This window comes from Cariama cristata, unplaced genomic scaffold, assembly GCF_000690535.1.
Source record: "Cariama cristata isolate BGI_N322 unplaced genomic scaffold, ASM69053v1 scaffold1447, whole genome shotgun sequence".
Taxonomy (NCBI): domain Eukaryota; kingdom Metazoa; phylum Chordata; class Aves; order Cariamiformes; family Cariamidae; genus Cariama; species Cariama cristata.
This window is the reverse complement of record NW_009626883.1, coordinates 33,626-50,328: the sequence shown is the minus strand read 5'-3', so window position 1 is coordinate 50,328 and position 16,703 is coordinate 33,626. Positions and strand designations below refer to the sequence as shown.

General features: G+C 37.8%; 1 protein-coding gene across 1 annotated transcript in view; it reads left to right on the top strand.

Annotated features, from left to right (window-relative positions):
- The window catches only part of SEC24D (SEC24 family member D), a 51,953-nt gene that overhangs the window by 26,929 nt on the left and 8,321 nt on the right, over positions 1-16,703 (top strand). Inside the window, exons 8-13 of the mRNA XM_009704202.1 lie at positions 4,317-4,455; positions 6,136-6,251; positions 9,113-9,237; positions 13,645-13,836; positions 14,487-14,580; positions 16,064-16,186. Of these exons, the coding sequence (XP_009702504.1) occupies positions 4,317-4,455; positions 6,136-6,251; positions 9,113-9,237; positions 13,645-13,836; positions 14,487-14,580; positions 16,064-16,186 (789 nt within the window). The remainder of the gene's footprint in view (positions 1-4,316; positions 4,456-6,135; positions 6,252-9,112; positions 9,238-13,644; positions 13,837-14,486; positions 14,581-16,063; positions 16,187-16,703) is intronic.

The window sequence follows — 16,703 nt, the reverse complement described above, 5'->3', positions numbered from 1 at the left end:
AGTGTTTGTGTTCCTCTTGGATGTAGCCAGACTTTGCAAGCTGTGTGGGCCTCTTTTCAGTACGATAGCGTTCCTGTTGTTTCAGTGCTGGGGTGTCAAGGGCACCTCAATGATGGTGGAGTCAAACTAAGGGCAAAAACATAGCTCCTAATGTAGGCTTGTCACTGTACTGTTAGGGTCTGTGTCAAGAAGTGGATAGGAATCCACCTTGGCTGTGGTAGGTAGGAAAAGGCAAAGACAAGGTGCGGTGTCCATCAGATGTGGAGATTTGTCTTGCAGCATAGCTACAAAATGTTTTCTTGCAGCCCAGTCTGGCAATGAAAACAGATGCTGTATATATTTTATTTTGTTGTGTGATAAATAGCTAGTTTTCTTCAGTGTTTGCGTATGCCTCTCGTTTTTTTTTTCTCTCTCTGACGGTTTTTCTCTTTAGAACACCTTTCCAGAGACGTGCCATGACGATCTTGAACTTCATCACAGTCCTTACTCCTACGCTTATAATTTCCAGCTGTGGCCCTGATCCTGCAATATGAATACGGTGATACTTTACAGGCATCACAGGGAACCCTCAGGAGTGTGTCAGGACTTCATTTTTATAGCAAGCAATAGTAATTAGCTTTCTCAGACTTTAAAGCGCAGGTTACAGTCCCTTTGGAAATTTTTATGGATGTGTTTCATCCTGGAGCTGTGCCACCAATGTCTATCTATTGCTTTGGGGTATTGTTCTGACTCCTGAGAGATGTTCTTGCTGAAATATTTCCAAAATAAAACTCTTGCTATCACAACTATATTTGGACTAATAGTGGGATAAGTTATGGTTTATCAGATCGGCTTTCAGGACTTGCACTCCAGTGGGGCCCTGAGGTTCCAGAGAAGGGAAAGTTTATGCAGGTCTTTTACAGCATTTCCCATCTCTTCTGCCCAGTCTTCCTTTGCTTTAACCTAAAGGTATAAAGTTCTGCCTGCCGGCACAACTGATTCTTTCTGCCTCTCTACTCTTTCAGCTTACATAAAAGGAGTCCCTTTTACATGTCCCCTTCAGATTTAGGCTACCAAGTATTAGTTTAGTCATTGATTTTGAGAAATATTTCTGTTTTGATAGTGCTGGAATGCCAGCAATCGATACCTAAGTGTTTCTTTTTGTGAGATCTGTCTCTGTTTTTGATTAGGTGGTCCAAATAGGCAAATTGGAAAAAGGTTTGTGAAGAGATGAGGGGGAGGAGAAGTGTTTGACTGTAACAAGTCCACAAGTATAGCAAATGTCCAAATTGTTGTGGTAAATATCTAATTTGATGCGCTTATTGTTGGTAGAGATTTAGGAGAGGTGGAAAGGCAAAAGAAAACAGTATTGCATATGTTTTAAAACAAACAAACAAACAACCCTCAAAAGAATATTTTTTTTTAATTTTATCTTATTCCCCTGCTCCTCTGAGAGTTTGCCACTGACTTCCATGGGACCATAAACAGATCTCTGCTTTATCTTTTGGTATACAGTGACATCTACAGAGAGTGGGGCACATCAAACAGGACTTTCCCATTTAGTACCATGTCTTTTTTTTATGACCGTTTCTCTTTTATGTATTCATTAGTTTAAATGTATTACTTTATTTTATGCTTTTTAATGCATGTACAGTATTACTTATCTTTGTACGTTCCCATGGACACCTACCTATTTTTTTTAAAAAAGTTACTTCACCCTGACAGAAGTTATTTTGACAGTTGGAAATGCAATAGCAGTTTACACACCGAAACAGAAATTGCTTTCTCTTGATGGGTAGAATGTCTACTCTTACGGTGTAATGCCCCAGAAGATTTCAGCTTTTTTGAGGTAAAGTTTCTTTCACAACTGTGTTCTTCACATGAAGAAGTGGGGTTTTTTGATGCTTTTGATCTGGGTGCTTATTCTGAAATTATCATACAGATAGCTTTACTATAGGATGTGTTCATTATTAATATAATGTTTTAATTTACTTAAAATACTAAAATGTCCATTCCATTTAATTTAAAAAATTTCCAAATGAATAAAGGTACTCATAGAGCTTTTTTGCAGGGTTTTTCTTTGTTAGACAAGATTCTGAATTCTATTGCATGCATTTTTAGTTGGTTTGCTTCATTGATTATTTTTTTTTCTTTAATTTTTTTTGGTAAGTTTCTGCAAGCTTATTAGGAAATAAAAATAGCTAGCTTCTGCAGTGTGATTTTATTGGTGTTTTACCCTTTATTTCTCTGGGTAAGACAAAACAGAATCCAGCCTAGTGTATGTTTACAGAACATTGTGTGTGGATACTGCTTGCTTAAGACTTGAGCACATGTTTTAACCTCATGCACTGCACATAGTCTCAGTAACTTCGAGACAACCATTTAATACATAAACATGCATGTAAATCTTGGCAAACATAACCCGTAGGCTACTCAGGCTCTAACCCCACGTTTTAAAAAGGACTTTTTAATAAGTAATTTTTTTAAGGAAACTTAAAGGGAAAGGAAAACTAAAATTTCCACTCTAAATATGAAAACACAGGGAAAAAACTCATCGTTTTTATTTCTACTGTCTTTAAAAAGGTAATTTATTAGGTATGTCTAAGACGCCTAGCTCTGAACTTCATGGTGTTTATTTTTTGATTGTTCTTGTTCATGCTTTTTATACGAAGGTCTTAACTTTGGTATTTTAAAATATGATCATTTGGGGGTAGTTTTTCTTCACTCTTGGATAACATTACATGTATCAAACCAAGATTTAAAATTAGTAAATGGATGTGTATAAATGCATCAGGAGTTGTTTTAGTCTTGTTTTTTCCCCTACCAGATCAGGTACTATAATAATATTAACTGCAAACCAGATCCAGGCCTCATTAAACTAATACAGCAGAATGATAATAAGAAAATTGCCAAGTAATGAACAAAACCCCTAAGTCTTAAAACTTATTAAGCGATTGTGGCTGATGAGCAGGTTTTATAGCCAAGGCTTTCATGTCTGAAAAATGACCCTGATAGTTTGCCAGCTGACATTATTGGTTAATTGGTGTTATTTTTTGTAGAAGAAAGAACATAAAGTAAAATAGTATTTCAGTGGAGCAGGAGGGAGCCCTTAAAACCCATGTAGTGAAAATCTACTCTTATGTGTAAAATCCTTGGCAAAAAGCATTAAACCCTTTGGAGAAATAAATGAGTACAATAGTCTCTGTAAAATATAAACAATAAAATATATGTAAGCAGTGAATGCTAGAAAGATATGAATGATTTTCTAGGTATCCAAAGAGTCTTATGCTTCAATAAAAGATAATAGATGAAATACGTTCATTCCGTAAGAAGACAGAATAATTAAAAACCGAAAAGTGAATGTGCTAGTGGCAACGACAGCATTCAAAGGCTGTCAGCATTTTTCCTCTTGCAGAGATCTGTTATGTGTCCAAACTCCAGATTTCTTTCTTATTCTTACGTTCAGAGATTTTTAGTTGGGATTGAGGGGAGTAAGAGAAGGAAGAAAAATACAAAACATAGTTTCACAAATAATTGAGCAAACTTCCATTTTTGTAGTGGTTTCAAGTATGACTTTTCTAACATTAAGTATAATCACAGGAATCTTTCAATTGCTGCAGTTATTACTGAAAGAGGCATCTGGAAAATGTCTTCCATTAGCTGTGGTTTTTGGCAGAGGCTGTAAGCAAGAATGATCAGTGTAATTAAACTGACATGTGCTTGAGATCCTGTATTTGTTTCCTGAATGTACTTTCCTTCAATAAATATTAGCATTTCTTCTAAATCTTCTACTCTAGCTGGTGACCCTGACAACATTTAAATGTTAGTGTAGCATGTAACATGGCACCATTGGGGGGACAGCATTTAGGACAAAATATTAGGAGCTTTCTTAGCGAACACCTGTTGGAGAGACCATTTGCAACAGATGAGCAGCAATAGGTTTCTTCAGGAAAAGCTCAGTCTGACAGAGAAGGCAAAATACCTGACTCCAGCGGATTTCTCTTAGTGAGCTATAAAAACCCTTTGGCAGAGAAAATTAGCCCAGAGCCCTAAACTTCCAATGCTTTCAAAACTTTATAGGCTTTTGATGTGAATCCTTACTATCTCTCTGGTAAGTGTCAGAATACAGCCTGTGAACTTGTAAATTTAGCCCCTCAAGGGGTCTTGTGGGGTTGAGCGAACTGTACTGCAGGTTTGGGGCACATGTGGAACAATGAATGATCTCTTGATCAGGTGATCTCTAATAAGAGTTAAGTCTGAGCAGGAACTTTCTAGCTCACTTCATTTGGTTTCAAGTTCGCATTGCTTTTTATAACTTGGTGTACCTCTTCACCTAGACACCTCTTTATGTTGTAAACCATGGTGAGACTGGACCAATCCGATGCAACCGGTGCAAAGCTTACATGTGTCCCTTCATGCAGTTTATTGAAGGTGGAAGAAGATACCAGTGTGGATTTTGCAATTGTATAAATGATGGTAAGTGATGTTTCTCTGATCTGTGATTCGTACAAACCCCATAAAACTAAAAAGAAACTATAACCCTAACATTATTTTCTTGACTTGCTGACTTGATGATAAAATAGTTTAGTGAGATGTGGTAGCTAGGCCTATTTCACAAAAAAAAAATACTACCCAAGAAAAATATGTAGAAACATTTGTTCAGTACAATTAAAAAAAAAAAAGGTATGAAAAGTAATGCTGACTCATGAAGTCCAGTGTGATACAATCAAAACTTTATTTAAAAATATTATGTCAACATAGGATACAAAGCTGCTTGTATTGATAACTGAAAGCAACTTTTATGTGAAAGAAGTGAATTTCTTGAAGAAATCTGAATGTCCAGCAAGAACCAGCTATTTAGAACCTTTTTAGCCTAGTCCTGTCCATGACTGTGGATGCAATGGTTAAATACCTATTAATCTTACTGTGACAAGTGTTGGTTTTCACAGAAGATACCATGCCATATTTGTTCAAGTGTGCTGCATGTGACTCATAAGTGTTCTTGTGCTCTTGGCTAAAGCCCAAATCTTTGCCAGAACTAGCCTTTCTAAACATTTGTATCAAGTTGGATTTCCTCAGCTGGATCACAGTGGTATAGTGCTTTCCCTAATACAGTAATCTTTTCAACTCTGAAATGTGAACCTTGATAGACTCATTCCAACTTCTTTTCTGCCTGACGCTCAAATGTTTGTGCAAGCATAGCAGATTACAAGTTTCATAGATTATTAGCAACTTAAAGTCTGATAAAGAGAAATTTAAATGCATTGTGAACGTTTTAAGAAAGACATTTAAGTTGCAGTGTCAGAAAGCACTTTAAAAAAAACTACGAGGATTAAAAATGGCCGACAAACTAGGTAGATATTCCCCCCACTCACACACGTACACTTTTTACATCCAAAAATGTGAAAAATAAGCATTCTAAATATATATTGATTGAGGAAGGAGGAGCTAAAATCCAGAGGTGACGCTTCCCCAGTGTGACCCTTAACCATTAGACTAGCTGTATATAAGTTGTTGGTGGCAAACCCACTTGATTTCTTACTGCTTTGGAGTTCTGCACCTTTTATCTGTAGCTGCAGAAGGTTCCCGATATAATGGACCGAATGCACTTTGCTGTACGGTAGCCCGGGGTTGTGAACCTTGTAGAGCTGTTTCCGGGGAAGTGGTATTTTTGGATAAAGCAGTACAGGCTTTAGGAAAAGTGCTCTTTTTACCGTGGTCCCTCTGCAGAGCTCTGGCTCCAGTGATTTGAATTAAGCTGTGAGTAGACTGTACCTACCAATAGTCCCAGTTAAGTCTGTATCCTGAGGGTAACAGGCTTCTGCCTGTGGAAATGGCCTGGGTCAGTTTTACCTACTCAGTCCTGACAGCGTAGAGGTGGGAGAATATGGACATTTATAGGGGAATATGCCCTATCCTCCAAATACAAAAGGAGCTGGCATTACCAGAATGTTGTGGGTTTTTGGTTGTTTGGGTTTTTTTAAGCCAATGTGAAGGAAGAAAAAACATTGCAACCTGGAGAGGTGTTTAGGCTCTACCCTTGATCGATAAGAGAGGAACCTACATTACTACAGTGTATCTGTTGAAAGAAGTTGTTGGCTTGTTCCCCTCCTCCCCAAAATAATTTTTTTTTTCTGCTGTTGTGTTGGCTTTTAGTCCCTCCATTCTTCTTTCAACATCTGGACCACATTGGCCGACGGGTAGACCACTATGAAAGACCGGAGCTATCTCTGGGATCTTACGAATATCTTGCTACTTTGGATTATTGCCGAGTGAGTATTTCCAGGATACAAACTAATTTACAATTTTATATCAAAACAAAAATCCTTTAAATACCTACAGTAGAGTAAATGCACTTGTAAGCTGAATATCAGAGTCCAGAAACATTCTAGAAATGCAGATAGATGCAGAGAATTTAATGTTTATTTATGCGGAGAATACTGGGTTTTGTTCTTTTGTGCTGCAGAGTAGGAGACTAGCAAGTAAGAATAACAAATAGTGCAGCGAAGTCATGGATCACCAGTCTTTAACTGGGGCGTTCATTTGGTCCTAGCTAGCTTGTTTACACTGTTTAGAGGCTATAGTTGAAATTCTGATGCAGTGTTGCATTTTAGATACATGCCTTCTGAAGACAGACGTGCTAAATTGCCTTCCCAATATTGAAAACCTTAGCAAGGGAATTTGACCTTGTAATCTTTTCCTGGTAAGAGCAGTTTTAGTATTCTGACCAGTAAGTAAGTTACAATGGAATGGGTTCTCTCTCCTAACTCACTGAAGAACTCAAGTCACTGTAAATATTTGTAGTTGATTTTATTAGAGAACTGTATTTGATACTTCTGAAAGCATAAATTACTTAAACTTGTCAAGCTTTAGCTTATTTTACAAAACCACAAGTGTGACTTCTTCAGTCCACAGTATGGACATATTTTTCTGTTCTTGCTGAAATCAGGCAGAACTTTCTTCCTGTCAGTGGAATTGAGGTCATGATAAGGTTAGGAAAGGCAACTGGATCCTACAAGGTCTTGAAGTAGATACCAGTAACTTCCTCAGACCATCAGATTATTGCTGGTATGAAGATAATGAAGAGGTTTAATTCTGTTTTCTCACTAGGGTACTGCTCCAAAATCGAGTGAAATCCCTGAGACAACCTATATAGATTTTATTGAAATCCAGGTTAAACCTCAGAACAGGAGAGAATTGTAGTGAGACATTACAGAAATACAGCATGGGATCCTCAGCCTACAGCCAGTGTAGCTCCATCAAATTCGGTTAAGCTTTGCTGATTTCTGGCAGCTAAACTTTTGAAAACTCATGTGTGCTGAATGGCTCTGTGCCATTTTCACAGCTCTTTTTCTCTACTCCAGAGTGTAACCCTGTGTGACGCAGTCACCATCACAATGCATCTTTCAGTGCAGTGGCTTTTGCCATATAGCTTAGATCGGGGAGTTTCCGTGTTAAGTCACCCAGTATGGTCTGTCGTCTTGTTGCAAAGGCCCATCCATAGAGTTACTAGGATGTTACAGAGAAGAAATCTCTTCAGAAATGAACACTCACGCTGGAAATGCTAAGTCATTAAATATTAAGAAAGTTAACATTATTTTAATAATTCATTTTTCATTTTGCTCCAAGTTGCAAATGTTTAATTCTTTTATAAATCCAGTTTAAAACCAGAACTGGAAAGTCATTTCCTTTTGTGCTTATCAAATGACAAGGATGAACAGCTACAAAAAATGTTAACAAATAACAGCTGTTTTGCATTATTGCGCTCCTGCTAAGCGGATGTGGCAAGAGCACAAGTCCTCATTTCTACCATATATTTGTCAGAAATTACACAGGAATTCTTTATAAATGGTGATGTGATACAAGAGTTTAGAAGTAGTGTTTGATACAGTTTTTGAAACTAGAATCCAAGTACAGTAAAGAGAACAACTTTTAAAAATACTGCCTGGTTTTAGTTCACAGGAATTAATCCTGATTTACATGATTCAAATGAAGTGAGTTCAAGGGTATAATGTTTAGTTTAAAGTGTGCCAGGGACTATGGGTAAGACATAATTCAAAGGTTCCATGATTTTTTTTCCTAAATGGAGTTTCCTGAGGTTTAGTTTAACAAGTGTAATTGGGTTAAGTGGTCAGGACTCTGTATATGAAGGCAGTGGAAGAGTATAATGGAAAAGCTGTCCTGAATTTGACACCAAGTAGTGACCACTACTCGTCTTAGTGGGAATTAAGAAAACTGATCTTAGGGAGTATGGGGATTACTGTTGCTATGTTCACTTTATATGGTCTTCTTCCTGGGTACATCTCTAAGCGTTACATTCCTTTATTTGGAAACAAAACCCCTTCATCTTACTTTTTCTTTCTTACAGAAACTTGTGTCAGTGGTGTATGTCACGATTTGTATGCCACTTACGTTACAAATAAGAGGAATTCCCAAAGGAATCCATACCAGCCCAAGTCACTGCTGTGCATGCAGCAGTTACAACCATTGAATGTTCCACTCTCATGCTTCGATTATCTTACAGAAATTCATCTTTTTCCTGAAAGTACAGTTCAGCTGTCCAGAATCCATTGGAGCCTGAGACAGCAAGACAGACAGATGGGATGCAGATGATCACCACTTAGTACTGCTAAGAACTGAGATATCTTAATTCTGGTTCAGTAACTAAATTGTATTTTCTGTTTCCAGATTGGTTAGAAATCCCTTAACAGTTGTTGGATGCAAATGCTAACAAAAAACTGAATTTAAGCATTCACATTAACAAAATGGTATTGCATATTGATACAGGGAATGCAAAACCAGTATGGGTACAGAAAAACGCCAAAAGGCAAATTTGTTTAAACACTTGAATTCCAGCAGAAAATGTTTGTGTTTCATCTTATCTAATAAACTGTTACCCTTTACATTAATTTTATTTCATTAGGATGCTATTTTCCAGTGGTAATTTTTTATTCCAGGGATGGACTGTGCTGAATAAGTGTCAGCTTTCTGCTATAGTTACTGTTTATGATCCATGGTATTTTTCAAACAACTGAACGCTGTATTTAGATTGCCTTATGGTACCACCTGGAAATTTTTTCAACGTAACAGGACGCTGTCTAATTTTACCTGTGAATGTTCTTTTTTTCTGTAGAACAACAAACCTCCAAAGCCACCAGCTTATATCTTCATGATTGATGTGTCGTACAGAAACATAAACAGTGGCCTAGTTAAACTCATATGCGATGAACTGAAGACTCTGCTAGATAAACTTCCAAGGTAAAGAAACAGAAGTGTGCTTTGCTTAACTCACTACCCTGCAGTTCTCATGCAGCTTTGCGTGTTGAGAGGTAAAAACAAGCTACCGAAAATGTAAAAATTTGGGGTACACACATTTTTGGGGTGACAGTGACCACATGTTAATTTTAACACTGCTGATGGTTCTTAAACTTTGATGTCTGGGCTTACTATGTGAATGGAAGGAATCTGTCATACTAATTGCATGGATAGGTTGCATTCTTTTCCTTTCTTGTAGTGAACTCTAGTGGTATTGTCAGCTAAGTCCCAGCTTGTAGTTTTGACTTGGTGTAGTTTTGTTTACTGCAGTGCTGCTTTTCTCATTAAATTAAACAGGGAAATACCAAAACCAGCACATTCGGGAGTGGCAAGTCTCTCTAAAGCCATAGTGTTGGTGGCTTATATCTTTAGCTTTTATTGTTAGTTAGCAAAACTGTTAAAGCTCCTTGCTGTGCTGTGAGACTCTTCTGTCCTGGTAGGTATCTGAGAGGAGAACAAATCTTGTAGGCCACAAACGTTTTATGATATATCGCACATTTGCTTTGTGAGCATTAAACACACAGTAGTAATATTACTACTGATTGATATTAATGACAGTTTATTATTTTAGTGTAGTTTAGTATAGTTTTTACTATAGTATATTACTATAGTTTTCATTAAAGTTTAAATAATGCAGACACACATAGTTAAATGAGAGCAGTAAAAGACTGAGAAATTTTAAGTACACAAGATGTTTCTCAGTGAAGGCATATAAAAGCGTTGAAGAACATACAGAAAGAAAATGCATTCCAAATAACCGTACTTCCAGAGGGAGAACAGACTTAAGAAACGGAGAGCAAAGTGAGAAAGAGTGGAGACAAGATCCTTGAGATAATCTGGGATATGTTAAAAATCTTTTATCTTAGGTCTTTCTGGGGTCTCTGTGCAGGAAAGAAATTCCAGTCCGGGTTGGGGGCTTAGTTTGTCAGATGCCCATGTAAGGCCATCTCTGAAGTACTTTGTCATTGAAGATTATACTGGAGACACAAGTGTTTGATGATATCCTGAACAGATCTCAGAGCTTTCCATCAGGATTGGTCATGAGTCTGAAGATAGTAAAAGGCATGGGTGTAGTAACAAAAAGCAGTTGGCAGTTTAGAAACACTGGGCTTGAACAGGGAAAGTTGAGGAAAAATGAAAGCAAGTGTATCTACATCACAAAAAAGATGTGTTAATTCTTCTTACCAGCACGCTGCAGAGATCTACCACTAAATAATTTGTTTGCAGAGCCAAAATTTTCATGTCTGAAAAAAGCAATTAAAAAAAATAAAGGGCATGCCCTTCAGTTTCTTCAGAACTCATCTGTTGTCTTTAAACCATATTAATTAAAAAAAAAAAAGTAAGGCATTCCACCAAAATTTGTGGCAAACCTTTCATTTTGGTGCCGAGACACAAAGGTCGCTGTGTGTTCTTTTTCTGTTGTTGGACAAGTACACCTGCAAAAATACTCTGCTGTTACCACATGAGGTGAACGCCCTGTGCGGGGAATACACCCTGTGCTCATATCTTTAAGAGGAAAGACTTGGGGTAGCAAAGCAATCTGTGCCATAAAAAGGCCACTGGTGGAAAGACCTGTGCCAGGTGAGCCTATGAAAGTGGCTGCCAAGTGAGAAGTTAGGGCTAGCAAAGAAAGGGTTAAGGCCAGTGGCTCAAGACTAGGTGTTAAGAACTTTGTGTTTTTGTAGACGTGCAGCACAGCAGAAAACACATCATTTGCTTGCTTGAAATTTTTGAGCAGATATTTTCAAACTTACGTGTTCCAAACCAGAGACCCCGGACTCTGTATTTAGAGAAATATAGAAAAATGTGTTTATAGAAATCATGCTTATGAGCTTCAGAAAATCAGACTAAGTAGTTGTGCAAATACGATTTTTAGGTGCATAATTTAAAAATAAAAATGGAATGCATTTGTCTACATATGATCCAGACCTCTCATTCTGAGACTTTAAAAAGAAGTACATAGTGTGTGAGCTACGTAGGCAATTGGCTGCTACGTTTACAGCTAATCTTTAAAACTATGATAGAAGAAATTGGATGAAGTGTGGCAGTACAAACTGTCACAGGTAAGAGCAGTATCTGAAAAAGTTGTCCCAAATACCTGCTGTGTAACTTTGGGACTACTGGGATAATGTGGATATTTCTCTTTGAAGTAGGAAAGTGCTGTGTGTACAGAAAGTTAATAATAGCTTGTCCTCATTGAGCTCCTGAACGCTCCCCGTTAATCAGGTTACTAAGAAAATAGTGTCTAAGTGCTGGGAATGATTAGAAATTTACATTCAGAAATGATGCATCTGAGTTAGCGTATCTTGGAGGAATTATTTAAAATGCTTCTTTATGGAGTGTGTTCAATATAGAATATTGATTTGTTTTAGGTCAAAGTAGCCCCTTTCTTATCCAGCTGTGTTCCCATAAAACATGAATGGTAGATCAGCTTTCTAGACTGACATGAGAGTTAAAGACTGTAGACGAGAAAAATTATTTCTCTCCCAAGCTCAGGGTTTTAGATGAAGCTTGTGAAACTGCTGATGACAATTATTTTTTTTTTTTTTCCTCTGAGGACAAACAAGATTTGATAGCCAGGAAGAAGGCTGACAGTTTTTAATATAAATAAATAAAAAAAAAATAAAACTAAGCAAGAATTGCAGTACAAGTGTATTTGCATTGTTTCTCCTCTTTAGTTTGACTTTTGATTCTGCAAGTCATGAAATGCAATCTCTTGGTTGCAGTGGAACGGGATGGAGGCCTTGCCATTGATTTTGGTGGGGCCAAGGCTTTACACCCCTTAGGAGGATAAATATTGTCAAACCCCGGCTGCTTGACTGTGGTGAAGGCTCAGGGTGACTGTTAACACTCCCTTGTTTCTTCAGAGGTTGGAGTGAAGGATAAAGAGTAGATGTTTTGCCCTAAGTGCCTAGTAATTGGAAATACTAAGGTACGGCTCTGTTATTAAATTCTTTTGGTGTGATAGTAACATCAGTATGAGTCTGTGTACGTTACAATATCCTGTTTGTCAATTAGCATATTTCTTTGTGTTACATTTTTTGCAATCATAACCTTCCGTGAGGGACGTCTCTTATAAACTAAAGAAAATAAAATCAGCTTGGCTATTTCTGTGGTTCCTATTGCTGCAGTCTCAGAGAACTTTGTGGTATAGTTCTACATCTTGGTGAGATTAAACAATAATTCTTGCTGGTCCCCTTTTGCAAATGGAAACTGAGGCCCAGAGAAGTTAAATTCCTCTTGAGTTGTAAATTAAATTGGTGACATAGCTGGGAATTGAATGAGGTTTTCCAAGTTTCAGTACTTCGAATATGAAACTCTTTCCAACATGCAAAACATGCAAAAGCATTAGAGTACAGACTCAGCATTTGCTGGTTTTGTGACATCTCACCATAAGTTAAGTAGGCTGCTTAAATGTTTAAGGTTGTGCTACAGAACATATGGGCTGACCTGTAGTAAGTGCAAGTACCACAGCCTTCCTGTCTGGCGTTTTTCGTGCTAAAGGCTTGGTTTGTCATTTACGGGATGAACACCCTGCTACAAGAAGGTGCTGTTTTATTAGTAGTTAAGACCAATTTTTTGAATAGGATTGCCTTTTAGGGAAAAGCTGGCTCAACTTAGGACTTCAAACCCAGTAAGGGTCTAACTAGTACTATTAATAATGCTGCTACTGATGGCAGAGTGGGCGACTGCTTAGAGGAGTTACCTCCACAAAACCAGAGGCTGACCCTGCTGCCTGCAGCGTTCCTGCAGGTGTAGCTCACTGCAGCAGTTTGGTAGTGTTGGTTGGCCTGGGAGCTTACCAACAATCATGAGTAATTTCTACAGTGTGTTTTCTGCGTGATACACTGCCACAGAGGATCTAACAGCAGCTTTTGCTGCTTAAGCTGAAGCAGAAGACTGACCCACCAAAGTCAGTAGACATTCAAGCCTAGTTACTGTTCTTACTAGGCATCAATCATTAGTGTCACTGAATTACAGTGTATTCTAAGTAAAGCTTATTTTCTGATTGTATCTTGTAACTAATTGTCCTGTTCTCTCTTTACCATGTTTTGAGGACAACATGGTTTATTCTTTATCTTAGGGACTTTTGGTGGCTTGGATGGGATGCGCAGTTGATAGGGTTGACGTAAATACATCTTTTTTTAAAAAGTAAATAATACAGCAGTTGATTTTATCAGGGTGTTTTAATTTGACCTAAGGCAAAGATTGAGGCCATTACATCTGCTTGGTGGTTGTTTGCTTTGTTGCTCCCAGTACAGATAATGATCTCAAAGCAGCCTTGCATTTCAAAGGAATGCTTTTATTGCGCGGTCAGAATATAACCAGTTGGTTTTGTTTTTCTTACAGAGAAGAGCAAGAAGAATCCTCAGCGATTCGAGTTGGTTTTGTCACTTATAACAAGGTCCTCCACTTCTTTAATGTAAAAAGCAGCTTAGCTCAGCCTCAGATGATGGTGGTCTCAGATGTTGGAGAAGTTTTTGTTCCTTTGCTGGATGGTTTCCTTGTTAACTTTCAGGAATCACGATCTGTTGTTATCAAGTAAAGTATAATTATTCCATATGAGAATAAGATTTGAATGCTTATGATATGCATTATGCCTTTTAGTCAGTTGTGTTACTGGGTTTTGGAGGGGTACGTGTATTTATTGCAATACTTTAGAAGCCAGCAGATGCTTCATGTCATATATTTCCACCTCTGAGGCAAAGAAAAAGTGCTATCAGCAACCCCCCAGTGCTGAATTTGAAAGCATATTTAGGCCAGGTGTAAACCATGCGTTTTCACCTGTGCTTCTTCAAAAATGGGAAGGGGGTTGCGGCTGTGTGCCATGTTGTGTGTTTTTCCTCTTGTGATGTATATGATACACACCTGGATATCATCTAAGGACTCTTTAAGTCCTTACAGCACACTAGAACTCCTTAATTTTTAGCTATTTTTTATTTATTGCATGTTCTTTATGTTACCAGCTTTGAAATAATGCATCTTACAGAATTTAAAAATTCGTATTTTGTTTTGTTTTGGCTGGAATCCTAAGAAATTGAGCAATCAGAATTCACATTTCTTTTTTTAATATAAATTTGCATGGAAAACATCTTCCTATGTGAAGACTTGGTATGTTCCAAGGCATGCTTGGGGATTATACGCTATTATACGCTAACCAGTTGAGACACTGATGCTTTCGTCTTTCCTAGCTTGCTGGACCAGATTCCAGAGATGTTTGCAGACACTAACGAGAGTGAGACCATCTTCGCTCCTGTTATCCAGGCTGGCATGGAGGCACTAAAGGTTAGAATGTTCCTCTCTTTAAGGAAGTAGCTCTTTAATAAGACTTGAGAAGTGCAGAAATTCCATTTGCTAAAAACCAGTCCCAAGTCCTCCTACAACTCACAATGGGAAATTAGAAAAAAAAAGTCACTGATTGTTTCCAGCCGTAATGTTCTGTTATTCTAACAGTACCTTTGAGCTGCTTTAGTCAAAATGAGAACACTGACAAGCATAACGTCTGTTTCCGGATTTTGCTTATTGAGGGAAACCAGTCCCTAGAGTCTATTCTACGTAGGATGGATGTTAGGACAAGAGGAGGAGCAGGTGTCGGTTTCTCATTTGGCATTTGAGAGAAATAAAAAAAGTGCATAGTTACTGCAACAGAACTAATAGATACTCTGGATGTTTGCACAGATACCCAGTCCTTACACGTGTGAAGGGCAGGAAAAGAATCAGTGTAAGATACGATTTTACCCTGCCTGTTCTTCTGCTTCTGCTGACTTCTTGTGCAAAACAAGACATTTATGACTATGACTGAATTGGGTAGGGGGTTGGAGGGTTTCTGCTTAACTGACAAGTTCTCACAGCTTTGAATACAGCTGAAAATGAATCCACAGGTCAAGACGCATCCCCAGTTGCTTTCTGTATGTCCGGGACATCCCCTGAAACCCTGACATTTCCATGGAGCGCTGCCAGTTAAAAGAATGCCACCATGGTTCACCACAAGATTTGTAGGGGCAGAAAACAGCCAGTGTTTAAAAATAGTTGATTTATCTGCAAGCTGTGTATAAGGAAAGCATGAACTTTGAGTAGATACATTTGTTGAACCAAAAATACACAACATTTCTCAAATCTATTTCTTACATATTTAATTAATACCTGTTTTCTTGTTATTTATTCATACTGCCAGAAGGTATGCATGCAAAACATATAGTTGGTTACTGCTTCCGTCAGAATGCTCTTCCTTAATACTTGACTTCAAAACAACCTTAAGGGCTGTATTTGTACATTTCCTTTGATGATGGCTGCAAGGGAAAGCAGCTTTTAATTAAGTTTTTTATTTAGCTTAGTATTTTAAAGTTATAATTTGTAAGGATTTTCACTGTGAATTATGAATATGCATATACCTGTGCTCAAGGAAACCATTCTTGTCTAAAAAGAAGAAAATGGATTGTGTTCCTATTTGAGACTAATTTTAATACACTTTTAGAAATAATATATATACATTTTAGAAAGTTTGTCAAAAGCAATGTCAGCAACTCCTGACACATATCATGACAAACAGATATTTGGTAAGTCTGTCTGTCTTCAGCAGAATGCTTCTTGAAAGGAATTGAAGAAATTGGCATTCATGATTAAAGCTAACTATCCTTGAAATATTAAGGGTGAAATTCCAGCTCTATTAAAAGTAAGATACTGTCTTCAATTGCATTTCTGCCATAGGAAAATTAGGCCTGTTTATCTTAGCAGTAATAAATACGCCAATATGGTGTCTTTGAAACAGGCTGCAGAATGTGCTGGAAAATTGTTTATCTTCCATTCTTCATTGCCAACTGCGGAAGCACCGGGGAAGCTGAGAAACAGAGATGACAAAAAACTACTCAATACAGATAAAGAAAAGGTATTTTCTACTCTGAGTTAACAAGGGACTGCTGTTATGCTTAATTTCTCTAATAGAGCCTTGATCTTTTTTCATTTATTTTCTTTTGCAATGATGAGTTGTGTTTAATTATATAATATTCCTGTACTCGCTGTGCCCTGATGCTGTAGGTGTATGGATATTGGCCCTACAGGAACACCAAAGCCAAACTGCGGTAGAGCACCCATTGCCATCAATAAAGGAAACGCCCCAGCAGCCAATAATTCCACCCATCAAGAGCTTTTGCTACCTGCCTGTTTAGTGATTTCGTTCTCTGAGAACGCACCGAGTTGGTTCCCTCATTCCACCCATCAAGAGCTTTTGCTACCTGTCTGTTTAGTGACTTCGTTCTCTGAGAACGCACCAAGTTCGTTCCCTGCATATGAGTATATGGGCAAGGGCAACAGGTTTTTAATCGAATCCATACCTCACTTAAAACTTCCACTTCATCTTTTTTTCTTCACGTGGGCATTTGGATCATGGTTGGCTACCAGCCGTATCTGAT